Source organism: Catharus ustulatus, chromosome 10 (genome assembly GCF_009819885.2).
Source record: "Catharus ustulatus isolate bCatUst1 chromosome 10, bCatUst1.pri.v2, whole genome shotgun sequence".
In the NCBI taxonomy this organism is placed as follows: Eukaryota; Metazoa; Chordata; class Aves; order Passeriformes; family Turdidae; genus Catharus; species Catharus ustulatus.
Window position 1 is genome coordinate 18,269,807 of NC_046230.1, and position 27,099 is coordinate 18,296,905.

Here is a 27,099-nt window from a genome sequence, read left to right on the forward strand (position 1 = left end):
CTTCACCCAGTATAAAAAATAGAACAAAATATTTCAGCCTCAGGTTTTCCAACTGCAGTGCAGTCCTTTTATTGCAAAAAAAAAAAAACAGTACAAAAGTACACAGGTCCCTGTTGTGAGAGCCCCAGCCACCCCTGGCAGAGAGGGCTGCCGGAGGAGTCAGGTATTCTGTGTGAGCTGCTGCATCACAAGGGCACAGAGACTCATCAGCTGCAGGAATTCATCAGCACCATCTGCCAGGCATTTGTCCACTTCCTGCAGAGGGAACAGAGAAGGGAAAATCCTCTAAAAATGGTGATGCTCAAGGTAGCTGTGTCTTGGGGAACAATAGAGAACAGGAAGTTTGCCAGCTGTTTTCTTAATCAGCACAGATTTCTCCAGCAGCCACATCACACCTCCCTCCAACTGGAATGGGAACCATGAGCTCTCCAGCCTCATCTCATCCACAGGAGGCCACCACATTAAAGTTCCATACACAAAGAGGTGTGGCCCTGCAAGCCCCTGGCAGGAGTGTCACTGCAGGGCATCCACAGCACCTGCCTGCACTGACTTTAGCAAAACCTCCACCACAGCTGCTTTCCTTCTTCATCTTATCTTTATTGGGAAAGGCATATTTTCTGCACCAGAACAAAAACTTACATTTTGCAGCACCTAAGTTTTTTTAAAGTGCTGACTTATCTTAATTTTCCCTCTCACTTTATATTAAAAACCCAAAACCTCTGATAAATCCACCAGAACAACAATAGGGATAATAATTCACTTAATTAGATTTCAATTTCTTCTTATGAAATTCCTCAGGACAAAAGTTTGCATCTACCAAGAAGCATTCAGAACAAAAAAAAAACAAAAAAAAACAAAAAAACAAAAAACAAAAAAAAATCACCACACACTTCTTGGGAGAGACTGTGCAAACAAAAATCAACCTTCGAGATTAACGTGTTTTGGTTTTGTTTAACTCAAGCTAGACTTACTGCAAGTTTCTCAACCATGGCAGATTTCTGCTTGTCACTGTAATCTTCACTCTCCACAATGGTGTCATGCAGCTGGTTCACAAGCTGAGCAACAGCAAACCCCTCACTGATCAGATTCTGCACAGGGAGAGAGGAAAACTGAAGTAATTCAGCAGCAGAAACATCACAAACTGGAAAGACAATCTTGAAAAATTCTGTCTGGACTGAGAGACTGCACTGCAATTCAGTATGTAACTGGAACTTGTACACTGTAGAGGACAACTGAGCAGCCTGTGCACAGCCCTGCCCTGCATCCTGCAGTGACCCAGCACAAACACCTCAGACAGGCTGCATGAGCAAGGCAGGCACAGAGCAGTAGTTCTGTCCAAACGTTATTCCAGCTTCTGACAATTTACATCTCAGAAATTTTGAGACATTTAAAACATTTAACAACCTTCAGTGAACCTGTCCAATCCTATTCTAAAATTAGGAGGGCTTGGCACCCACAGCACCAGATGGCAGTTTCACAGCCTTCACATTTTAAAGGGCCATCCACTTAGGATTTATTTTTTTCACCTGGTCACAAAAGACAGCTTTTAAAGAAAATCAGTAGTGCCCAGTTACAAAAACATGAACTATTAAGAACAATGGTCAGTGAAGCCATTTAGGGAGAGAGAAATTTATGAAAATAGAAGTAGCATTGGTGCAAGCTTCTTTTTATGTTCAGCTGAACAGATCTACATGACATCAATCTAACCCAGGAGAAAGCCAGAGTCACATTGGTAGGGAAATTTATTTGCAAATTTGACAGCTCTTTCTCAAAAGGGAAAGACTGGGAGTCCTGACTGATAAAAGACACTTCCCAAATGTGCATCCAAACTGACTGAGGCCAAATGTTCTTCAGCGTAGTTTGGGAACAAAGGATTCACAGGATCTTGACTGAGAGAAATACCCAGAGTAAGCACTAAGAGAACTCTACCTTTGCCAGTGCTTCCAGTTTCTCAAAGGAACCACTCTGGCAGCCCAACAGCAGTTCATCAATTGTTTCTTTAGGGATGACCTGTAACAAGAAGAGACATTTCTTAATTTCAATTTTCTAAATTTAAAATTGGTGTTGATGCTTACAGTAACAAACTGTTCATAGCAGAGGCCATTTCAGGATTTCACTCCTCTACACACCCATCCACTTCTAGCAAGATGAGACAGACTAAATAAATTTTAAAAGTGAGAACTAGGCTGATATTTGTCCTATACTGGTGATATTAAAACAAAAACCATATCATGACAATAGACCTTAAAGTCACCTTCCTAAATCCAGCTGCTTATTCAGGACACTGACTAAGAGGACATTCTTCAACAGTTACATCTGCCAAAGCTTTCTGTACCACTCTACACCTAAACAACACAGCAAATAGCTTTTATTTCCAGTGACACACCAATGGCATCCAAAAAAAGCCCAATGCAACAAGATCAGACAATAAATCAGAAGGAAAAAAATTGACAGATGCCATTATGTCACTCTGTGCAGAGAAGAGCTGCCCCTCTACCCTTTCACTCATTGTCATTCCTGCCAGTTGAGTGCCTGGACACTTTGGTTTCAAAGCTTCTTTATGAAGCTTTTGTACTAAGGTCACTCCACGGTCACAGAAGTTGTGAATGACCAAGAACTTCAAGTTTTTCTGAAGATGTAAAGTTGGGTTCCTTTGCTTTAAACAAGCATTATTCATTCAATAACAGAATGTTATGGTTCTCTTTCCTATCATTACAGTCAATTTCTGCCAGGTTTCAAATGTCTGATATCTATTCAGATACCAGCTGGTTTACAGATACACAAAACTGAACAATGACTTCAGTGTGAAAATTGTTTAAAATTGTTCTGTAAAACTCTGCACAGTAGCAATTGCCTCTGGTTTCATCCAAGTGAAAACCTCCCAACCCCTACAATTAGATATGATGGCAGCACCTCCATGAGAAGTGTGTCCATCGTTAAAGCCCATTTATTTTTCAGCTCCTCAACTCCTAATCTCACATTTCCTTCTTCAGGGGTGTTTTGTTGCTATAGGAACACCTTCACACAAGCTTTATTAAACACATTTTCTCTCAGGTTTCTCCTGTGCCTCTTGGTATTACCCATGCCATCCTAGAACAAACCACTGCTGTTTCATTAAAAAGCAGGATCCAAACAGATCCTTGTCACTGTCACTGTGAACATTAAGCTGAAAATGAGCTGCTACTGAAAGTAATTTCCCTGTGATGATTTCAAACCAATATTGCAACGATCTATACTTATACACACATACATATAGAAAAGCACCAAAAAATGTTCTAATATACTCTCCCACCAAAAAAACCCTCCACAGTTTGCATTTACGAGCAGATTATTTCAACTTCAGTTTGAATTATATGACTGTTTTACAGTTTTCCATGATTTACAGAAGAAGTTGCTACAAACCTGTTATGTAGCAAGTGTACAGAACCAGGCAGTCTTTAAAATTCTGGTAGATAGCACATCATTACCATGCTGCAACACTAGTGAGTATAAAACTATTTTTAACCCAACTTTGAGCAATGGCAGATAGGGATAGGAAAAATGGTTTTCAGAGTAATTTCAGGAGAAAATGCAAGGCACAGCTTACCCCAGCAATTTCAGTGATTATCTTCTCTGTGATCTCCTTCCCACCCATTAGGCGAGTGGCACTTTGAAGAAAGGTAATTGCTTTTCTTAAGTCCCCTTCTGACACTTTCACCAGGTAAGATACTGCCTGAAAAATGATGTCAGGAAATGTTAAATTAAATGTTCACTGTTAATTAAAATCTAATACACTTTTTCAGCAGTTACTTTAAAACACCAAGTAGCACATAAAGCAGATTGTCAGAGCCAAGCACAGTACACAAGTTACAAAACAACCTCTCTACTAACACAAATGTGTGCTGGCAGTTTGAGAAAGAAGCTCAGTTTACTGCCAGTACACTCAGCAGAGAGTAAAATGCCCTACAGTTTGGCTTCAGTTTTCTCTGTTGGACATTTCTCCGGTTTTAGGACAACTTAAAATTCATCTCCTCTATGGAAGGAGAATAAATGAGTTTATGTATTTTATTTCATACAAATGAGCAGTCTGGAAAAGTATGCTGACTTGTCCTCTTTTACTGCCATGCAATTATGCACTGGATTAAGCAGTAAAATTACCACAAAGTTACCTCATTACTGATTTTCACTTGTTCCTTCTCAGCAACATCCAACAGCCTCTGCTGTTGGATACTGTCAGACAAAGGCTTGAAGCGGAATTTGGAGCATCGAGATGTTAAAGGTTCAATTATTCTGAAAGAAAGGAGGGAGAGTGATAAATGAATGTGTGGGACAAGTTCTCACAGACAAAGCTAACAAAAGCAGAAAAAGTTTGAATAACCCTAAAACTGCAACATTGTAAAATTTAAAAGTGAAATCCAATTATTGTTTCAGGCTTGCATGCACATAGTGACATCTCTATTAACTGAAAACTACAAAAATTAGATATCAACTTTTAAGCAGGGAAAAAATAGAGACTATAGACCAGAGAGCAAATCCAAATAAGCAACAAATTCCAGGTGTACCTGCTGATGTAGTTACAAATAAGACAGAAACGTGTTGTTTTAGATTCTTTTTCCATTGTGCGTCTCAAGGCTGCCTGGGCCGCTGAAGTCATGGAGTCTGCTTCATCCAGGATCACAATTTTAAAAGGAGGGCACATTTTACCACTGAAAAATTAGAAATCTGTTATTCAGCAGACATGAAATGTACAGACCAAGGGAAAAAAAAAAAAAAGAAAAACATAAATAGAAAAATCACTGCAAATAGCATGTAATATTTTCCTTAAGCATGTATCCTTGAAAAATAGAACAGATTCAGAGGTTCAATATTTTTAAAAATTATTTTTAGATTAAAGACTAATATTTATACTAAAGGTGGGGACTGAGTTTCCACAGAAAGACCAACACTTGAATACTGCAGGAGTCCTCTAAAACAGATACTCTTACTGTAAGCTGTTTCTTTTAATTCTTCATGTAGCTCTTCTTCTTACAGGCTTCCTGATTCCCTAAACTCCCAAGAACACTCAACAGACCGATTTCAGCACACAATGCCATTTTTTGTCAGGCTATCTTGGCATGCAGTTTCTTCCTGTTACTTTCCACAGTCCATACACATGGCTTGACCTGCACTGGGCTTCCTATCAGCTAACACCAGAATCCTTTTAGAAACCAACACCCATGTTGCAGAAATTCCTGCAGATTAGAAAGACTAGGGAAATACCTTCATGCACAATTTACCCAAAGAATTTTTTATGGTCGTCAGACAATATCTGCAAAGGCAACAAAAAGGCAACAATTGACTTCTCAAACCCAGAAGTCTTGTGGATTTTCGCTGTCTGCCTCCAATGCTAACAGCAACAGTAAAAATCCTCCTGGGTTTTCAAACCCCCAATGTGAAATTCCATGAAGTAAAAGCTCAGCCAAAGCGCTGCGTGTTGCCAACTTCTGGGCACTGCTGACCCATCATTTATATTAGAAACAAAAACAACCACATGCTTTGTCCTAAGCAGGAGGGGTTTGATCCAGCACTTACTCTGAACGGCTTCCAGACGCTGTGAGCTGAGCAAAAGCCTTCACTTTTTCCCGAATCACTTGGATCCCACGCTCATCAGACGCATTTAACTCAAGGACTCTTTGCCGGAATAAATCAGGCCTGCAAAATTTTTATTACAACATGTTAGCTGCTAACCCTTGTAATGATATGTTATAAAATATAACAACAACCCTTCTGGCTGTTTTGAATGGCAGAGATTATTTTTATCAGCATTACTAAATAACATTGTTAAAAGACATTCAAGTTGAGATCATAAAATGTTGAGTATGAATTTCCATTAGCTATTTTTAGAATCTCCTCCCGGGCTACATTAAACAATGAAGTATAAAATTACATCAGTTAACCAGGAAAAGAAAAAGTGAGAAGTTGGTTTCATACATTCAGAGGACTATATTATATGCCTTTTTATTTATATCCCCATGAGCAATGTGAAATAACAAGTAAAATTCCACAATACAGTCACTAGCAATACTACCAGAATGAAATACCCAGAAAGTGTAAGACATGCAGTATTCGCCCGCAGTACTACACTCCATTAAAAAAAAACCACAAAAAAACAACAGCAACAAAAAACAAATCAACAATTAATACACTGGATTTTAACTCCTGGGAATGAAAATGGACTCACAACATGGAGTTGTCTTTCTTCTACTAAGGTAGAAGTGGTTCTCTCCAAAAAACACTGAGTCAAGATTAAAGATGACAAGTGGAGTGAGGGAAGTATTAAATTCATCATTGCATTTGATCAAAACATCAGACCACCTTCTCATCCATTTTTTGTTATAGATCACTGAGTTCACTACTCAAAGACTCCCAAGTGTTACAAGTGATTTAATGAATATATACATGCTGAATTTTAGTCTGAGTCCTAATACTACTTTCCAGACACAATTCAATGGTGCATAACAGAGAGATTACAAGTCAGACATTTCATGATTTCATGAAGCACTTTGAGATCCATGTGAGCTAACAACTTACTAAATAAGTCATAAAAATCAGAATTCCTTTACAAAGTTCAGTAAGGCATATCCAAGCCATATTCTTTCCATATTCTTTGTTAGGGGGTTAGGGGGATTACATCTGCTGCCAATCTGAAGTCTATGCTGTTAACAGGAAACAGTGACTTGTGACAGGAAAAACAAGAAAATTTTATGTTAGAACTGCATTAGATATGAAGATATCCCTGAAAAAGTGCTGGGAACTACCTAAGCGCAGGCAATGACCAGAGGCACTAAATCACATGATTAGGAGACATGTGACAGTCGATTACACTGAAGCAACGTGATTCCAGCTTACCCAAACAGTTCTCTAGCAGCTGCTAAAATAGTGGAAGTCTTTCCAGTTCCAGGTGGGCCATAGAACAACAGATTGGGAAGCTGAAACAGCAAGACATAATTTGTAAGAAAAGCAAATTTTAAAAAATCCACTAACTGGAAAACCTACTGACAGTCTGAACAGAACGGACACTATCTATTCCTCACAGTAAATAATGGCAAGTCTTTTCACTTCTAGATCTCCAAAGGAGAGCAAACAGTTGCTGTTTATAGCACAGCATGAACAAGTGTTATTTGGTGGCACCATCCCATGTTCTGCCCAAACTGATATTCCAATCTATATTTATTTTTACATATACACTCCAGAGCATGTCTGAGATCACTAAACCCTACAGAGCTTACTGTTCTGATTGCAGTGACACCCAAATTTATCCAAGAACAGCCTTAAACAGCCTGGGCAGTAGCAGCAGTGCAGATGAAACCATCCTTTGCTTTCTCAGCTGCCCAGCCTGCCTTGTCCAGCCAGGCTGAGGATTCTGTGCTGCCACCAAGCGCACTGCAGTGAGCACAGGGCACAGGAACACTGCGCTGCAGCCCCACTCACTGCACGGCACACCCAATTCCTGCACCCATCCAAGGGGCTTTCAAAGGACACCACTGGCACTTCTTAAACAAATTAGGTTAACTGATCTTAAAAATATTTAATTAATGACCTCAGCATGAAAAATACAACTGCATTAAGGAGATATGCTGACACAGGAAGATCAAAGCAGCGCAGTAAAGACTGCAGCAATAATTTTAGGATGACATTTAGCAGCACAAAGCAAAAAAATCTCTCAATTTGAGAACATAATTAAGTATCTGCTAAATATCTGAAATTCATTAGATGGAATTAAACATAAGCTGGTTTTGTTTTGTCTGTCAGAGGAGCAGTGCAAGCCTGTGTAACATGGTGGTCCTAACTGTGCACTTTTAATACAGATGTAAATTATTAACACTAACAGGTAATGAGCTGCACAGAGTTCAGGCCACCCTTAGACAAGGATAATGAACCCAAAGTGGGAAAAGTGATTAAAGGAGTGAAAAACCTATCTTCATGAGAAGTGACTTTTTGAAGTGCTTGATTTAGTAAGCTCAGCAAAACAAAAGATGAGAGGGAGTATGACTGATCTCCATAAATAATCTGAGCAACACAAAGAACAAAACTGGCATAAACAAAATTTGTATAAGCCATGACTGAATTTTGGCTGAAATCAAGAGGCTTTCCAGCTGACATAGGAGTGATGGATTTCTATATTACTATTTTAAGCAATCACTTCTATAAATGATCACTTTAAAACTGCTGTCTTTGACAATAGGGGATGTTCCACTTCTACATTCTTAAAAACAAGAATCCAAAAGTTCCCTCCAATCAATAGCAAAAAGACAAACCTCTCAGTCTGACTTGATTTCTAGCCCCTAATAAGCATTCTATTTTTAAAGAGTCAACTAAAATTAGATTAGAGAATTCTATGCTGAATATAGCATGTAATGCAGACAGAATGGGAACAGCAAAACTGAAACCATCCAAAGAGCAGAGAAAAATGCAGGAGTACACAACATATAATCAGAAAATGAAAAAGAGAATCAGTTTAGTAACAAATATCCCATTCAACAACTAAGACAAGACACAGAGCACAGACTTAACTGTGTATGCACCCTAAAAGTAAAGATAGAAGAATTTCAATTTTTGATTTCTAGTAAATAAAAGAATTTCAAGTCTTGCCTGCTCTTTCTGCCAATCAACTGTTGCTTGTTTCCCTAATTACTAATAAGCAAACAGCAACCCCTACTAACAAACACCTTTTCAAGTTTAGATACCACAACAGTATTATCCCCCTCTATCTTTTATGACAGCTCCAGAGAGATGGAAAGTGTACTGAATGACAGCTGAAAGTTCATCAATCTCCTTGCTGGGTTGGCATTGCAAGGGTAGATGTTTGTGAGGAGATTCATAATTTCATGCCTCTGTGCTAATTCACACACTACTGTCCCCAAAAAAATCATAAGCAAGTAAAAAGTTTTAATTACAATCTGTTTCCTAATTCCATTACACTCCAACTTTATCACTGTTTCTGTTTCAACCTCATTTATGCTGGTTCTCACTGAAGTATTTACACCACTTTTCACCAAGCACAACTTAATCCTTTATGTAACTGTGGCAGTATTTTTAAATAAACTGCAACCTGATCTGGTTATCCATTTCTCCATGCTTGCCAGGAGTAAGCAGGATACCTGCAGGCATCACTCTGCTCATGGGAAAGCTCATATAGTGCAAATCTCAGATGCTTTTCCAGAAGTTTCAGTACAAGTGAAGATGTAAATTGCAATGATAATCCTACACTCTCTTTTCAGTTATTAAGGTATCATGAAGCAAATGAAAAATAAAGAATAACGTGACTGTTTTCAGTTCCTTTGCCAAAAAACAACAACAAATCAACACTCCTGGCAGACCAGACAGAAATCAACTTCTCCAGTTCAAACCCCCCTGGACTCTGCTGTCCCCAGTTTATAACAGGATGATGTGTTCTCTTACAGATGAAGGTGTATTGGCTGCAGGGCCACAAGTGGTGTGTTAGTCATAGGGAGTTACAAGTCCTGCTCCATTTAGCAGCTCCCAAATCAAGGCCCACAGATACAGGCCAATTGACAGAGGACTGAGTCTCCATTTCCAACACTAATTTAAATAAAGCACATTACTCAAACCTACAGCATTGTCACAGCTGTTTTTTTGATCTCACCAGATCTCCAAAGTCAGTAAGAACCTCTGCAGTAATGTGTACTTACAGAAGTACCAGCCACCTCAGAGCTTCAATTACACTTTTGCCTTTTTGACAGAATGAGTCCTTTCAAGAAACTAATAAAAACGTCTAAATTTTTTAAAAAACCCAAATAAAGTACTTTGTTCTCAAATGCCTTGCTGAGTTGTGGCAGCTATGGCAAAATACAGAGCCTCTAACCATAAGAAGGAATTATAATTTGTCTTTCAACTCAGGAGGCCAAAAGTCAACACAAGTGCACTAGGCTCAGAATCCAAGAAACACTGCTGATCCACAAGCTGTAGGGTTTTACATAACTGTTGCTCAAAATAGAACTTCCCAACCCATCACCTAAGCAATGTTATACAACTGATATGTCCAGACAGAATAGGTGGCAGCAGCTCATTTCTCCTTTGCTGTTAACAGTTCCTTCCTAATTACCTCAACTCTATAAATACTGTAATCCAGCAGCATTGCTGCTGAAACACAGATTTCTGGGGTACAGCATTGCCTGACAAGGTCACATTACAAGAGCATTCTCAAAGCAAACTGAACATGGAGAAAGGAACTAAAGAAAGAAGTGCAAATCTTTTGCTGTTGTGTTGTACCACTCTCAAACAAGTAAGGTGCACACTCAAACAAATAAGGTACGTCTGCTTTTGCAAGCTTTGATTAAATTATTATTTTCAGAGAGAAACAGACTCATATCACTGGAGAGCAAATCAAAGCTGAAGCCTGTGAAAACAGGCAGCTTTTGAAGCACAGGTGTGATTGTGCTAGGTGAGGAGGAAAAAAGTCTCAGTATGTACAAAAGAAGGAATTGTTCAGATTTGGAAAAAAGCAGAACCATCTCTTGGCTATATACTTTATTCCTCCTGCTAGCCCCTTCACCTCCTCATCAGCTACTTTGGAAGAAATAATCATCAAACATACCAAATATTTACTAAATTTTTGTCCAAAATTAAATGCAAGAGTAAACAAATGCAACTACAAATGCTCTGCTCACCCACTCTTAGATCATGCAAGACAACCTTGCAGCTGCCATACTTACCTTTTTCAAGCCAAAGGGACTTACTTGGAAACTTTAACCCAAAAAAGTTTGGGAATCACTATCCAAGCAGTAGATCTGGAACTCACAAATTAAACTTCTCTCATTAGCCAAAATTTTTAGGGTTTAGTAGTTTCACAGAAGCACTGACAGATCACTAGAAATGCTCAGGAGTGACTGGCAATTCAGACTGAAAGAAAAACTTTCTCCCCTTGTCTTAAATATGAATGGCACAAGTACTAGTGCAGTAGCAGCGTGGAGATGACAAAAGCTTTTTCAGGTTTGAAACCACTAACAAGAAGTTTACCATTTGAGCTTTTCCAGAAAAATTCCAAACTGGCAATTCTACAGTGCTTAGAGGAAATATAAGAAGCTTTACACATAAATCAAAACAGGATATATCACACAGGATGTATCACAAGGCAGTCACTTAGCCTGTTCGTGAAGTACCACTGCAAAAATAGTCACTGCTGAGTTGGAAAAGAGAAATTTCTTGTTATCACTGACTCAAGTGTCTGTCTAAAAATGCTGATTAGGTAGATGTTGTCATTACACTCACATCAGCACCTTCCAGGGACTTCTTCAGCACAGCTACAACTTCATCCTGGAAGGCAACTTCATCCACATTTTTGGGGCGACTAAATAAAAAGACATAGAATAAAATTTATTAGCTAAGATAGTTTCATAGGAAAGCTGAAATTGAGGAAAACAACATTTCCCCTTCTGATTACATCAGGTACTGAAGAATTACAGAGAACTTTGTAGTTGAAATCAAAATCACAACAGGAAGTCTAATGTCTCTGGTCTGTATTACTGAAATTATCTAATTCCTCAGGAAGCTGCTTGTCTTTTTCTGTTGTAAACACCTGTCTGAGATGTTTTTAAAAGCAGAACCGTAATATTTTACCACTTTGTGATAAAGGCTGCTCAAAAAAGCAAAGCATAAAATGCATTCATGCACCACAACACAGCGGTGAAACAGCACTACTTCGCATGGCCAAGATTTTCTGCTCTGTACCAGCCACAAAAGGCACTTTAATACCCCACAGTCCTGGATTTCTCCCATAACAGGGAAAGTTAAACTGTTCTCCCTGGTGGGGACACCCACACCTGCGATTCCCTTTTGCTATGCACCAACCACCTCTCTACACCGCCCAGAGTCAGCCTCCCTCCCACTGCCTCAGAGCATCCCTTACTATTTCTCCACCCAGGGGATAGGTTTGGTCCTCTTGCCCTCCCCGCTGCTCCCAGCCGCGCTCTTTTCCTTGGCAGCGACGGGCTTGGTGCTGATAGAGGCCGGGCCCTTGAGGAAGGCCTGCATGGCTGTACCGGGCTGTGCCGGGCTGTGCCGGGCCCCCTCAGGCCCCGCCGGCCCTTCCCGCCAACCCGCCCGCGCACGGGGGCGGGGCCGCTTCCGCCCGCCGAGAGCCAATCACAGCGTGCGGCGCCGCTGACGTCACGCTGCGCGAGCTGCGGTACCCGAAGGGGCGGGGCTAAGGGGGCAGCGCGCGCGGAGGGCGCGAAGCGGGCGGGTCCTGAGGGCGGGCGCGCGCGCCGCCTCAGGAATGCGGCTTCCCGAACGTGATATAAAGAACAAAAAGACGCCCCCAAAAGAACAAGCGCTGCATGACAGCAAGCGGAGGCGGGACCTCTCTGTGTGGTTGGACCTGCCACGGTCCTGAGGCGGGGCCTGCTCCCTTCCCCTGACGGGTGAGGTGCCCCAGGTGGAGTGCAATGAGGCCCAGGAGAGCCTGGGGCTGGCAGGGCCTGTCCTGGGATCGGCGTTTGCTCCTTTGTGGCCTCGGTGCGAACCTGCCCCGGCCTCGCTGCCCCCCTGCGAGCAGCTCCCCAGGTGTGCAGCTCAGGGTGTTGGTGCTGGAGTGAAGCGAACGTGACTCCTTTGTGTTCTCCCATTATTTCTAATGGCATCCATCACAGCTAAGCCACGGAAAAAGTAAATTCAGGAGTGTGATTGATGTGACAGATCCCTTCAAATGGTGAAAAACATCCTGGTAGATGTGGCAGTCGTGATGAACGCCCACATTTCCGTGTGCTGGGTGGCTGCAGCTTCTCTTTCCAATTACACACCAGCTTTGTGGGTAAAAAAATTGGAAGTATTTCTGCTACCAGCAGCTGGGTATTATGTGGCTGCAGATGTTCTGCTTCGCTGTTTTCCCTTGGCTACTCCTGGGCACGAGACGCAGACAGAGTGGCCTGGGAAGCTGCAGTAGTGATCCCCAGAATAGACTCTGTGGAAGTGAAAAGAGACTGGAAATGGTCTCTATGGCAACAGAAGAACAGCCTTTGGAAAAGGAGATGTAGGAAAAAATGTAGGCTGAAAATACATAAATCTGTCAGTGAGTCAACCCTGTAATTCTTGTCTGGGCAATTTTAAATAAGTTGTTTCCTCTCATCTAGCATTCTTCTATTGAAGAATGAAATCCAGATTGTAGTCTTAGCAAGAAATGCCCACACATATAATTACTGAAGTTGTTTTGTTCTAGATGAAAATTCAATTTTATTTTTCCCACTGCTATTATATTTGGTACTTCCAAGTCATGGTAACAAATGATTTCTGAAATCTTTCTGAAGGCTCTTTCTGCAACTGTATAAAGGTTTGCTGTCTTTTTGAAGCTTTGTTCTATTTGCTGGTCTCTATCCAATCAACTTTCCTTAATGGGGCCACCTCAAATGTACCTTGCATTTCAGCACCTTGTCAGCTCTGGATGAGCCTGAGGTTCAATTCAGCAGTGGAATTTCCCTTCTGCTACATTAACTGAACTTCATAACACAACTTTTGGTTTCATTACCTTAAAAAAAGTTTAAAATTCCACAAAGGAATAATGAAGCCCAAACTTCTCTCTCTTGCTCCCTGTTTTTTTCTCTCTCTCTCCCTCATATATATAAGGACTCAAAATTGTTTCCTCTGTTCTTTGAATTGCATTCACTCGCCATCTTACAGTCCAAAATCAGTTACCATGTCCTCTCTCTAGCATTTTCCTGGGAAATATTGTGTTTTACACCAGCCCAGTCAGTGCTCCTTGAGCTGACCTAAATGGGGACCCTTCCCAGTTGCTGTGGTTTAACCCCAGCCAGTAACTAAATCCATGCAGTCCTCACTTACTTCTCCTGTCCCTCTGATGGAGTGGGGAGGAGAATCAGAAAAAAATTAAAACTTGTGGGTTGAAACAAGAACAGTTTAATAATTAAAACAAAGTAAAATACAGTAATAATACTGAAGAGAACAAGAAAAATAGCAGCAATAATTGTAATGTGAAGGAGTGAGAAATAAAATCCCAGATTCACAAGTGATTCACACAAGTGATTTACACAAAGCTGACCGGTGCCTGTGATAAATTTGAAGCGAATCGGCAGTAGTCAATTAAAGGTAATTTATTATAATTAGAGCAGGCAATAACAAGTGAGCCAACAGATCTGGGTGTTGCTGAGAAAACCCGTTACAATTCCGTTTTTCTCCAGCAATTCACACCTCTCCCTTTCTTCCACCCCCTTTTATCTGGAATCGTTTCCTGGATTTGTTATCTCTTTCAGGTTCTTTGTTCGCGTGCGTGGTCTCATTTGCTAGGCAGAAGTCTTCCAGGTGCTTGGGGGGCTGGGGTCTCAGGTCTTGCTGTCCTGGCAAACTTGAAACAACTTTACCATATATGGTTAAAGATAATTGGCCTACAAGCTTATCTATTCCCCGTTTGATAAGGTTTTGGGGCCCTAGTTATACTGAGTAGCAAAAAAAATAAACTTCTAAAGCTATATAGTTTAAGCAACTTAAATCTTTTACTTTATTAGCAAACAAACTAAGCTTTGTTAGTAAAGAGAAACTAAGTTTCTAAGGCTGCAGTATAAACTTATACTAAGTTTGATGAACAAACTATGTTTTACCCTTATTACAGTGCCCAACCCATCCCTGAGCAGTGGTCAGCCCTTCCTGGCCAGCTCCCCCTGTTTATACACTGGGCAAGACATTCTATGACATGGAATATCCCTTTGGCCAGTGCAGGTCAGCCGTCCCAGCCATGCTCCCTCCCAGTTTTTTTGTGCCCTTCCTCACTAGAAGAACATGGGACACTGTGAAGTCATTGATTTAGGGTAACACTTCTTGGCTACGACCAAACCATCGGTTTGATATCAGCACTACTCTCACACTGAATCCAAAACACAGCACTGTACCAGCTTCTGAGGAGAAAACCAAATCTATCCCAGCTGAAACCAGGACACCAGTCTTGTGAGCCATTAACAGATGCACAGCCACAGAATAAGGGTTCAAGAGCTCATCTGACAGAAAACCAATGTGTCAGGGGCTAGTGACAGCAGGGCAGAGAATTGATTAGCAGGAGGACATTCATCTTTGTAAGTTACTCTGCCTGCTGCCCTGCAGGCCTCCCCATGCCTCCATCAATCTAGACCTCCAGTCAGTTGACATGAAAGCTTCCTAGGAGATCAGCTCAGGGATTTTTATGATGCTGAAAGTGGATAAGTGGCTTCCTTAAAATAAACTACATAGTTCATAGAACTAAGCCTGGGCCTAAAAATCATGGAATCACTTCTGTTCAACAGCTAAAATTCAAGCTGTGTTTTAAAAGGGGAAAGAGTTGAAAGAAATTAATGCAATACAAATAGGCATGTGGATTTTTGTAAAAATTTAACTGCAAACATTTATCTCCTAACTCTTTGCACGGGAAGACTTCTGCCAGAATTATGTAAGCAACACAGAGCAGACTGGCAATAGCAGTTTTTACTGTTCAAGATGCATGAACAAGAGAAGGTTAAAACATGGCAAGAATGTTGAGGGTATCAATGGGCTTTTTCTTTTTTTTTTTTCCCTTAGATACAATAACTAGGACAGCATTTGTCTCAGCTCAGGTAACTGTGGGATATGATCACTGTATAAAAAGTCATGGCTAAGGTGGATACTGCAAATAGGACCATCAAGCTTCAGATTGAAAACCAAAAGAAGTAGCTTTTTTCACACAATGCATATTTAAATTGCAAGTCTTGTTGCTATCAAACTTTATGGCCATCAAAATTATAAGTAGATTAAAAAATAGCTAGACAGATTCCTGAAGAAATAGAATATTAAATATTATCAGTTATATGCAGACTTAAGCTCAGAAAGTCCCTGAACCAGAGATCACTGCAATCTGACAGGGAAATCCTGGAGAGGGATAATCTCTTTAAGTGGCCTGTTTCATGCACTCTTTCCTGAGGCTGTATTAATGGTCCTGCTCACAGATGGGCCTCTGCTCCAGCCTGTGACAGGACAGATGTTCTGGAGCATTGAAAGTGAATGATTGATGTAAATGATGGTGACAAAAAGGTTGTGATTGGGAAAGAAGACAGGAAGAGGAGCAGAGAATTTTGCTGAAATTAGTGTCGTGTCTTCAGAGGCCTCTTTTTCTTCAGAATGGATTTTACAAGGAGTTGTGCTCCTTTTAAAGTACAGTAATTTCACTATTATAAGCCGCACCATTTTGACTAAAATTTTGGTCCGAACCCAAAGTGCAGCTTATAATCAGGTGTGGCTTAAATATGGACAAAGAAGGAAAAGTTGCTGTTTTAGTTTGGAGGACAGGTGTCTGCTGAGAAAGGCAGGAACTTCTCTTTGAAGTGGAGAATGTAAACCCCCTCCCTCCAAATTATTATAATTAACTCCTCTTACCCTTTTGCTTCACACACATCTCCTCCCTGTGGAGACTGAGAAGCATCACCCCAGCAGGGCAGGGGAAGCATGAAATCACTCCCACATCTCTCTTCTCTTTCTTTCACAGGACCTACAAGACACTGTGAAGCTTGAAAATGAATGTCAACCACACAAAAATCCCTGGCTTAAAATGTTGCAGGCATTTAAATTTTGCAGTATTAAAATTTTGCAGGGACTATTATCTGATGAAGGTTGGCAATAGAGGAGGGGACCAAACTGGAGCCAGGTACCATCAGAATCTTCCTGGTGGCTAAAAGTTTTGGCCCTGCCTGTCATTTCAGGTGCTATTTCCCTTTCTCCTTGCTTTATGCTGTCCATCAGCATTGTCTGACAGCATGATGTGGTTCATTAAAAAAGGGAGGGATAAGATGCAAGATTAATTTTCCAAAAGATCTTCCAAACGACCGTGTGTAGAGGCACACAACAGCTTTCTGAAACAGAGTTAATAATTCCAGTTGTTAATAATGCTCCACTCACAGCTGATGCTGTTCCCAGCAACCACAGCCAAGCTGTGCAGATCCCACTTGTTTGCAGGCAGGTTGGGAAGGAGAGAGAAGTGATTCTGAATAATATTTCATGTGACATTTGGCATTTAAGAATATTACGGCATTGTTTTAAAACACTTCATCATTTCTAAGCAATCCTGCCAGAGATTGCGTGTATGAAAATGTGCTTATTTGTTTCTATAGGTTGACTTTGCTCATGTGATCTCCTCAGCTTTTCAGAGCACTTTTTTTGAGCACACCACAGACTTCTCCAAATTAATTGTGCAAAGTGCACAATGTTTTGAAAACCAGTTCCTAAATAGATACTCAGTATTGAGCAAGAAAGGTAAGCGATTGAAAGGAAAGCACGAGTTGCTATTTACAGCAGCTGGATTTCAAAAAGTTTTAGCAAGTTACAAGCCCTCTTGAAAACAAGCAGGAAATATTCCACAATATTCCTTCAATTCAATTGTCATTATTAAGTTGGGGTTTTTTAATGACACGGCTTTTAGCAGTTCAGACCACTTGAAGTGGACCTCCTGGTCACTACCCTGGCCAGCAGGGCTGCAGAAACACGGCATGAAGGGTGATCAGGGCTCAGGGAGCTTCAGGGATGTGCTTCAAAGGGCTTTTTTATTACTCTGCTCATCATCTTCAGAGCTCTGGGCACCGTGTCAGGCTCTCAGCAAGTGTGGAACGGTGGGGAAAAAAAAAAAAAAAAAACAAGGACAAGGAAGAGGGAAGATTGTGTCTGTAATTGCTCACCTGTAATTATCTGCCATTGTGCATTCTGTTCCTGCTTCTCATTAGCATAGAACCAGGAGAGTATTTAATTGCAACATGGCTCTGTCCATGGCATTATCTGCAAGCAGAGCAGATCAGCTCAGCCTTGTGGGGCTGAGGGAGAGATGAACTGCTCTGATGGAGATCAGGAGGGGCAGCAGGGCACAGCTGCTGGATCAAGAGGCAGAAGACAAATCACAGGGCACCAGTCTGTTCTCTCTTTTTTGCACTGATCTCTTGGTGGTGGCTGAGTCCCACATCCCAGCTAGCATCCCAACATGTTCTGCACTGTGAGGCTGATTTTCCAAAGCATCCACAGCTGGCTAGGGGGACAGGGAGCTGCAGGAACCTGGATTTGGGATTGGATTTCCTGGCTGTGCCTCGCTATCCTGTCCTGTGCATGGGCATTGCACAGTGGCACTGCAATTCAGTCCTGGGGTTGCACAATGGCAGCAGCTGCGTGGAGAGGAGAAGAACAGAGCTGTGCTCTTGGGAGTTGTGTGAGGAGGAATGAGGCTGAAGAATGCACTGAAATCAAGTCATGACTTGCAGCAAAAGAGGCTCTGTAGCAGTGAGATGTACCTGGCCACAACTCTGTGGATGCACATGATGGGGGATGATGTGAATTTGAGCTGCTCAGATTCAGAAGCAGAGGGAAAATTATCCAGACTGGACCTGCAGTGTGACCTGAGCACAGGGAGAGATGCTGAAGCTGTCCCCTCCTCAGTCCCTGCTCCTGTCCCCTGGCTGGAGCCCAGCTCAGGCCCATTCCCAGGTGCAGGCTGCCCCTGGCACAGGCTGTGGGTGAGTGCAGTGTGAGCCTGCAGATCTGGCTCTGTGCTGTGGGCACTCACCTGGGTACCAGGGAATTTCAGAGCTCTCTGGCAGCACTTTTGTGCCACAAAGTGAGGAGTGGGTTTTCAAACCAATGCTCTCTGCTCTCAGCTGTCCTCTTCCCTGCAGGAAAAGGAGTTTTTATACAGCCTGGCTGGATCTGTGCTCACGAGCTGATCTGACCAGTGAGGAGGATAAAATCAACACTCTTTGGTGTATTAGCCAGAACGTCCAAGTCACCACACAGCTCTGCAGCCACCTCTTCTCCTGCTCCCACTCCCACAGCCTCTGTGCTGGTGCCCTGAAACACTGTCACCAGCATTAGCCATAACAGCAGGCTTAATTAGAGCCTGGCAGCCTGCCAGCATCCAAGGGGCAGAGCTGAGCTGGCTGCACTGCTTTCAAAGGGGTATTAAAAACCCAAAACAATACACTGGGAAATAGCAGGGCAAGCTTTGTCGCCCTGATGTTGCTGTGGGTCAAGCACCTGTTTTGCCTCAGGTTCATCCCCTGGGAAGAAGAGTTGAGCAGGGGCTCTGTGGTCCCTGACCCCACTCCCAGGATGCTCCCAGGGGTGCCCAGTGTGGTGTTGAGTCACATCTCCACCCTGCCCTGCTGGGGAGGGAGATGGAAAAGTGGGATTTTCCCCCCCCCCCCCCGCCCCGCACCATCCCTGCAGGCTGGGGTGGAGCTCAGGAATTTATTCCCTTCTGTGACAAAATGAGATGGCAATGTATTTCCATGGTTATCACAGCAGCACATCAAGGCTCCTGGGGCAATGGATTGCCAGACAGCCTGGGGGGTTCAGTGATTTCTTTTTTTTAAGTGATGTTGTTTTAACTCGGAGAGTGTGAGCCTCCCAATGAATCACATCACAGTCAATTAGAAGTTTCCTGTCAGTCGTGACTTCTTGGATATTATTCCCAGCAGTGTAAATGCCGTGCTTGGAGCCAAAATTGAGCTCAACCAGGGAGAAACTCTCACTTGTGTAAATGAGTAGAGGCCCCCCCCAGACCCCTCTGAACCTCCTCAGGACCCCCCCAGAGCTCCCCTGAACCCTGTCAGAGTCCCTCCAGGACCTCTTCAGGACCGCCCTGAACCCCCTCAGGACACCTCCAGACCCCCTCAGGACCCCCCAGACCCCCTCAGGATCCCCCTGAAACCCCCTCAGGACCCCCCAGACCCCCTCAGGACCCCCCCCAGGATCCCTCTGAGCCCCCTAGACCCCCTCAGGACCCCCCAGACCCCCCCTGAACCCCCTCAGGACACCTCCAAACCCCCTCAGGACCCCCCCGACCCCCCCAGGACCCCCCAGAACCTTTAGCAATCTGCTAAAGTCGTGCATGTGAAGAGACATCAAACAGGAATACAATTTCGGATTAGAAGAATCAATTTAGCAGATAAAGAAACAAAAAATGCAGCACTACTAACGGTAAGTACCCCAGAACTCAGAGAAGGCGGGACTCAGGGATATCCCCCTTGTCCCTCCCAAAAAGAGATTGAAGGAAAAAAAAAAAAAAAAAAAGATAGGAGGTACATTAGAAGAAAGTAAGTGGAAATTACCAGATGAGAGGGAATTAATATCTAAGGATTATACCAGAAAAATTCTAGAGACTACATTTGCAAACACATTGGGGATCACAGGCTCTGGCAGAACAATTTCTGAGATTCTTCGGGTGTAAGGGGATTTATGAATTAGCTAAACAGGAAGTGCAGGGGTGCCTCATACGCTAAAAGGTTCACAAAGCCAGGACACGACAGGTAATTTGGGGTAGTTGCCCTATAACCTATCGTCTATTTGAAAGAATCCAAGTGGATTTCACTGAGTACCAAAGGTTGGGAGGTATAAATTCTTGCTGGTACTAGTAGACAAACTAACTTATTGGGTAGAAGCTTACCCAAGCTCGAGGGCTACAGCCCAGACAGTATCTAAATTCCTTCTGGAGGAAATCATCCCCCGATATGGTATAATCAACTATATAGACTCAGACCAAGGAACACATTTCACCTCAAAGGTTATTAAACAACTGGCTGAAGCTCTAGGAATTCGGTGGGAATATCATACACCATGGCATCCCCAGAGTTCTGGACAAGTTGAGAAAATGAACCAGACCTTAAAAGCTCAACTATCAAAATTAATGATATAAACAAAAATGTCCTGGCCGAAATACCTCCCCTTAGCATTATCAAATATTAGGATGATACCTCACTCTGAGACAGGGCTGTCTCCTTTTAAAATGTTATATGAGATGCCTTATGACCATGGGATGCCAGTGGGACATCCTAAAATAGAAGACGGACAAATACATCCCTACTTGATAACAATAAATAAAAATTTGCAAAAATTGCGAAAACAAGAAATTGTCACACAAAATGCTCCTTTGGGGTTCACCATACACAAAATACAGCCGGGAGATCGGGTCCTCATTAAAACCTGGAAAGAGGTTTCTCTCCTCACTGGGAAGGTCCTTTTTTTGTCCTTTTAACCACAGACACAGCAGTCCGGACAGCAGAAAAAGGCTGGACACATGACTCCAGAGTGAAAACCAGAAACACTCAAGTGCAAAGTGGCTTCCTCCCCTGGAGACCTCAAGATAAAATTGCCCCAACAATCCGATGATCAGCCTAGATCAGATAAGGTGAATAGCTTCTGGATGCAGATGTTTTCCTTTTGTTCGTTTCAAGTGCCAAATCTGTTGAGAAGTTTAGGTTACACATTGTGTACGGGAGATCTGACCTAGAGGGCTCTGTACTAAGTGTTTTGAAAAGAGCTGTCTTTGACTGACCAGTTCTAGTACTTGCGGCTGAATTGAATATTGCTGAATTAGGTTCTGTAGAGTGGGTTCTCTTATATCAACACGGGGTTAGTGGGAAACTAAATTGCAGGGCTGAAATTTTAAGAGTAGAGCGCCAGAGAACAAATAAAGTACCTTGTTGGACGGACACGATAAAATTATCGAGGTGGGATGTCTTTAAGAGGCAATATGCAGCTCGGACTTTGCGCTGGTCCCCTAAAGAACACCTAAGCTGCCGAGATGGTTTCTCTCGCCACTGGCAGCAAACTTGTGGGTGTGGGCAGAGGCAGAGATGTACACAAAGGCCTTAATTAGCATCTCAACAAACCTAGCTCAAGGATCCTGAGACAACCAGACGGGAAAGGTCATCGATAAAGGACTGTCAAGTACCCCATATCAGAGCCCATCACCGGTTCCCATAAGTGAGAAACCAGCACTCCCAAGGAAATTTCGCATGAATAGGGAGCAGACACAGCCCTCATCGACGGGCAGCACCAAGAAAAGGTTTAATCCTCAGCAGAAACAAAGGGAACTCTTGCCTCAGGCCAGAAAAATCGGTATAAAATCTGGTTCCCCGGAACGGCAGTGAGAACACAGGCTGATCTGATGCCATGCAGGTCAGGTCAGCGTGTGTGTTCAGCCGGCACCGATTCCCGCTCTCGGTGCTCTCCTGTTTAGTTTGTGCCTTCCCAAGACCGTATTTTTGGTTGCTGTTTTACTATTTAATTCGGCTTGATTTGGTTATTATCTATAACAGTAGCTTGGGATTTTTTAAATTTTTTTAAGAAATAAGGCAGAAAAAGAACAAACCCCAGGAAAACCCCGGAGAAACCGAACAAGATTAAAAAAAAAAGGTAAGTTGCCTGAAATAACAAGGGACAGCCCGCTGGGTTAAATAATAGAACACGGCGAAGGGAGTCCCGATAAGAGAAATAAGTCTAAAGAAAAATGAATCCATTATTGCATAGAGATTTGGAGAAGAGGCGGGGACAGCTGCGGGTCCCCCGTGTCCTCCACTTCCAGAGCGGGGGGGGGGCAGTAAAGGCAATTTATTTAATTCGGCTTTATTCGGTTATTATCTATAACAGCCAATGAATGAGAAGTAAAAACTAGATTTTTTTTTTTAGTTTTTGTGTGTGTGTGTGTGTATTAGCCTATACAGTTGAGAGAGAGTTTATTGGAGGATGATAGAGGACATTATATTATAATATCCTTCTAGTACACTTTATTGTTTTATATAATCAAGTATATGCCGAAAGTAATGCATTTTAATTGTATATATACATTTAGTTTTAGTTCTAGTAAAGTACAGATGGTGACCGTGCTCTTTAATAAATAGTGGTATTTATATTTGGTTTTAATTCAGTATTTTATTTTTTGGTGGTATATAGTGTGTTGTTTTATTTTTTGGTGTTATTGACTATGTGCAATTTTGGGTTTGAATGAAGGTTACTTTATGGATGGCTTTGTATTTGAGGTAGGATGAATTGAAGTAGGTTTTTAAAATAGACTTTTGATATGTGTGATGGGGATTTTGGGTAGGACTGGTGGAGTTTTGGCTGTGAATTTATTAGACGGCTTTTGTTAGATGCAGTTTTTAATATTTGAAAGTTTTTTTTTTAATGTAGTGCTTTTAAGATGGTTTTCCATAATATAATGTATAGTTTTGTTTTGTTTATACACGGTGTATGATAAGGTCTTAGTTTTGGTATTGATAAGATTTTCTTTGAATTGTGTTTTACTGTTGGGTTTTTTTGGTGGGGTGTTTTTAAAGGAAAAGGTTATAAGGCTTACGATGGTGTTATGGGCTGTAGCATAAGGCGGAGGATGGGTTTTTAATTGTTTTGTGACATTTTTTATTATTGTGAGTATGTAGCGGTTGTTTGAGTTTGAGGTCATGTCATAGCTAATTTATTAGGCTTTTTTTAATAATATAATTGGAACATTATATATGGGGTGTTATTGTATGTTTATGTTGGTTTATTATTATATCATAGGGGTTTTATTTATCTGGTTTGTTTGATTGTAATACATGTTTTATAGTTATGGATAATTTGGGAGATACTCTGTGGTTAAATTTATCTTTTGATTTTGTGTTTATCAGTGGTATTTTTGTTTCGGTGGTTTGAGGCATAACGAGTTCATTGAGTTAGGAGTAATTTTAGTTTTGTGTTGTTAAGTAAGGTTTATTTGTGCTATTTTTATTTTTGTAGTTTGATTGATTGGCTGTTTTGGTGTCTTTTATTAGTTTTATTTTAGGGAACATGGATACTTATAGGGTGGATTTTTAAAGTAGGGTTTTGGGGTTTTTTTTGGTCATGTTTTTTTTTTGCCGTGGTAGTGGTTTTTTTTTTTTTTTTATTTTCTAGTACTTTAGATTCTTTTAATGATGTTAATTATTTCATTTATTATATGAGGGGCATGTGATTTATGATTTTTCCATGGGGGACATGTGATATTTCACTTACTACATAGAGGGGCATGTTTTATATCACCTATTATATCACCTATAAGCCGTATATCACTTTTTATATTTATTCTGTCCATGTGTGTCTGTTTCTGAGTGTCCGAGTGTGCATGAGTGTGTCTGAGCGTTTCTGAGCGTGCATGTGTCCGGCTGTGTCTGTGTGTGCCGAGGTGTTTCCGAGTGTGTGTGAGAACAGAGCTGCAGAACACAGCACTGCCAGCATAGTACATTGATTTTTACCATAATGGGAAATACACGTTTGTGTCTGGGCTGTGAAGAGGTTCCTATGTTACCTGAATAATTGATTTTATAACAAACCTTGAACAGAAGCTCCTGCTCATATTCCACAGACTGATTAGCCTCTGAAAACTTTCAGTCCTTTAAAAAGGCTGAAAAAAGCAGTAACTGCCACGGCCATATTTTAATGTTTAACAGGCTGCTTTAGGAAGCTGTACCACACAGCTGCTAAAGGCTTGTTTCAGTTCTCTTGAAGCTACAAGGTGTTTGTCATACTGTGTTAGAAACTCAGCTGTAAAGCGTCTGTAGGATAAAAGACATTGTATCTTTGCTCGTTTATAGTTATGGATATAACTCAATTCTTTTGCTTAAAACTGATTTTAATTGTCAGAAAATCTGATTTTCAGTTGATGAATCTGGGGATGCTTTTATAACTACTCTGCCTATGTGAGAGCTGCCTCAGCCTGGATGGGTGCAAGGATATCCAGCTGTTCCTTGGGGCTTGGAGGGTGCAGAGCTCACGGTAAATCTTGTTTAAACACTTCTAATATCAAAATAAGTTCAAACAGACTTTGCAGTAATAACATACAAAAGTCCATTGCAAGCCTAGGTACCAGCTGTCCTTATTAAAATCCACATTGATGGATGTTTTGTCTAACTACTCTGAGGACAGAATGTGTCCAAAGCTTTGTTCACCCCTTGTCTTCTGCTTGGTAGCCCAGGTCTCGGGGGCTGTGCTGGAGCAGGGAACCCGCGTGAGCACGAGCCAGAGATTGGGACATCGAACCAGGTAAGGATCTGTTTCTATTTAGTGATTGGTTTTGGTGACTTTATTGTCACAGCTCCAGCGTTCCTTCAAACACTGTGTCCTGCGAGAGCAGTTCCAGCTCCTGAGCTGGGCAGGGTACAGTACAGAGCCCTTAGGAAATACATCCAAATAAGAGACTCTGCTTTTGCTGTAGTTTTTCTTCCTGTTTTCACCTGGGCTGGAAGGACGGGCATGGCCTGTATTTATCACATGAAAGTGATGTTCCTAAATTTCTCCAGAAGTTCTGATTAATATTATTACTCATTTTCTGGCAGAAAACACGCTCATTTTGCCTTTCCCACGTTGTTTTCTGGTCCTGCCCTGGTTTTGGGGGTTGGGGGCTTTTTTTCCCTACTCTTTCTCGCTGTAGCATTTCTTGCCATTATCATGCTAAAGAAAGCTCCTCGGGCCGCACCCAGATCGTAATGGCCCATCGAGGAAGGTAATGACCCATGGACAAGGTAATGGTCCCTGGACAAAGGAGGTGGCCGGGTGGGGATCGCTCTGCCCTCGGTGGGGGCCGGGGAGGGGGGAAGGCAATAATCGAGCAGTTGCGGTGAGTCTCCGGGCATTCTTGGGAGATGGTGAGTGGTGAAATTATCAGGGTTTGGCTTGGATGCTACAGAGAGAATGCACTGATGCCTGGTTTTCTTTATTGTAGCCAAGAGACAACAACCGAGTGATGGCAGGAGTTTCCCAGATAGTGGAGCAGCTCTTCTCACCTGACCTGGATTCTAATACCTCGATCTCTGACAGATAAGTGCAGGGGTTCAACCCACAGTGGGGATGGGAATGAGTCTCTGGGTCTGGAATTGTCAGGGGGGTGGATTTTGGGAGTGCCAGGGATTGGTCGGGATCTCTGTGCGGAGATTGCTGGGCAGGTGGGGTCTCTGTGAGGGCCCCTCTGAGACCCCTCCTCAAATGCCCCCGTGTCTCTCTCCCCAGCATCTGTGGGACCCCAGCATCTGTGGGACACTGCACTCGGTGGATCAGGTGAGTGAGGGGTCTCAGGGGGGGCCAATGGGGTTTTTCAGACCCCTCTGACCCCCCCTTGCTCTCTCCCCAGTACCTGAACATCAAATTGATGGACATCAGCGTCATGGACCCCAAGAAGTACCCGCACATGGTGCGGGGTGGGGGGCTTGGGGGGGTTTTGGAGGTTCTCAGAGGGTTTCAGTGAGTTTTTGGAGGCCGTTCGGGGGTCTCAGGGGGTTTTTGGGGGTCTCAGTGGGATTTTGGGGGGAATTCGGGGGTCTCAGTGTGTTTTTTGGGATCCCACCTGGTTTGTTAGGGGTCTCACTGGGTTTTTTGGGGGCTGTTCAGGGGTCCCACCAGGATTTTGGGGATCCCAGTAGGTTTTGTGGGTCTCATTAAGTTTTTGGGGGCTGTTTGGAAGTCTCAGCAGAGTTTCAGGGGTCTCAGCAGATTTTTGGGGGTCTCACCTGGATTTTTGGGGTTTCACCAGGTTTTTTGGGGGCCGCTTGGGGTCTCAGTAAGTTTTTGGGGCCTTTCTGTGGTCTCAGAGGTTTTTGGGCTCACCGAATATCAAGGCCTGCTTGGGGGGTCTCATTGAGTTTTCGGGGGCTCTTTGGGTGTCTCAGTGAAATTTTGGGGATCTCAGCGAGGTTTTTGGAGGGCCTCACCGAATTTTGGGGGCCCCTTATGGGGTCTCAGTGGGATTTTGGGGGGAATTCGGGGGTCTCAATGTGTTTTTTGGGATCCCACCTGGTTTGTTAGGGGTCTCACTGGGTTTTTTGGGGGCTGTTCAGGGGTCCCACCAGGATTTTGGGGATCCCAGTGGGTTTTGTGGGTCTCATTAAGTTTTTGGGGGCTGTTTAGAGGTCTCAGCAGAGTTTTAGGGGTCTCAGCAGATTTTTGGGGGTCTCACCTGGATTTTTGGGGGTCTCAGCAGATTTTTAGGGTTTCACCAGGATTTATGGGGGCTGCTTGGGGTCTCAGTAAGTTTTTGGGGCCTTTCTGGGGTCTCAGAGGTTTTTGGGCTCTCACCGAATTTTGGGGCCTCCTCGGAGGTCTCATTGAGTTTTTGGGGGCCCTTTGGGGGTCTCAGTGGGATTTTGGGGGTCTCAGGGAGGTTTTTGGAAGGCTTCACTGAATAATGGGGGCCCCTTATGGGGTCTCAGTGGGATTTTGGGGGGAATTTAGGGGTCTAAGTGTATTTTTGGGGAACCCACCTGGTTTGTTAGGGGTCTCACTGGGTTTTTTGGGGGCTGTTCAGGGGTCCCACCAGGATTTTGGGGATCCCAGTGGGTTTTGTGGGTCTCA

At 42.6% G+C, this 27,099-nt stretch overlaps 1 protein-coding gene across 1 annotated transcript; it reads right to left on the reverse strand.

Moving 5' to 3' along the window:
- Window positions 1-44: 44 nt before the first annotated feature.
- RFC4 (replication factor C subunit 4) lies at window positions 45-12,062 on the reverse strand. The gene is made up of 10 exons (XM_033069262.1): window positions 11,888-12,062; window positions 11,251-11,329; window positions 6,868-6,947; window positions 5,551-5,670; window positions 4,542-4,685; window positions 4,149-4,269; window positions 3,587-3,712; window positions 1,930-2,010; window positions 972-1,088; window positions 45-255 (listed from the first exon to the last, which is right to left on the reverse strand). The coding sequence occupies exons 1-10, from the start codon at window positions 12,010-12,012 to the stop codon at window positions 160-162; spliced, it is 1,089 nt and encodes a 362-aa protein (XP_032925153.1). The 5' UTR covers window positions 12,013-12,062; the 3' UTR covers window positions 45-159.
- Between the last annotated feature and the right edge of the window lie 15,037 nt (window positions 12,063-27,099).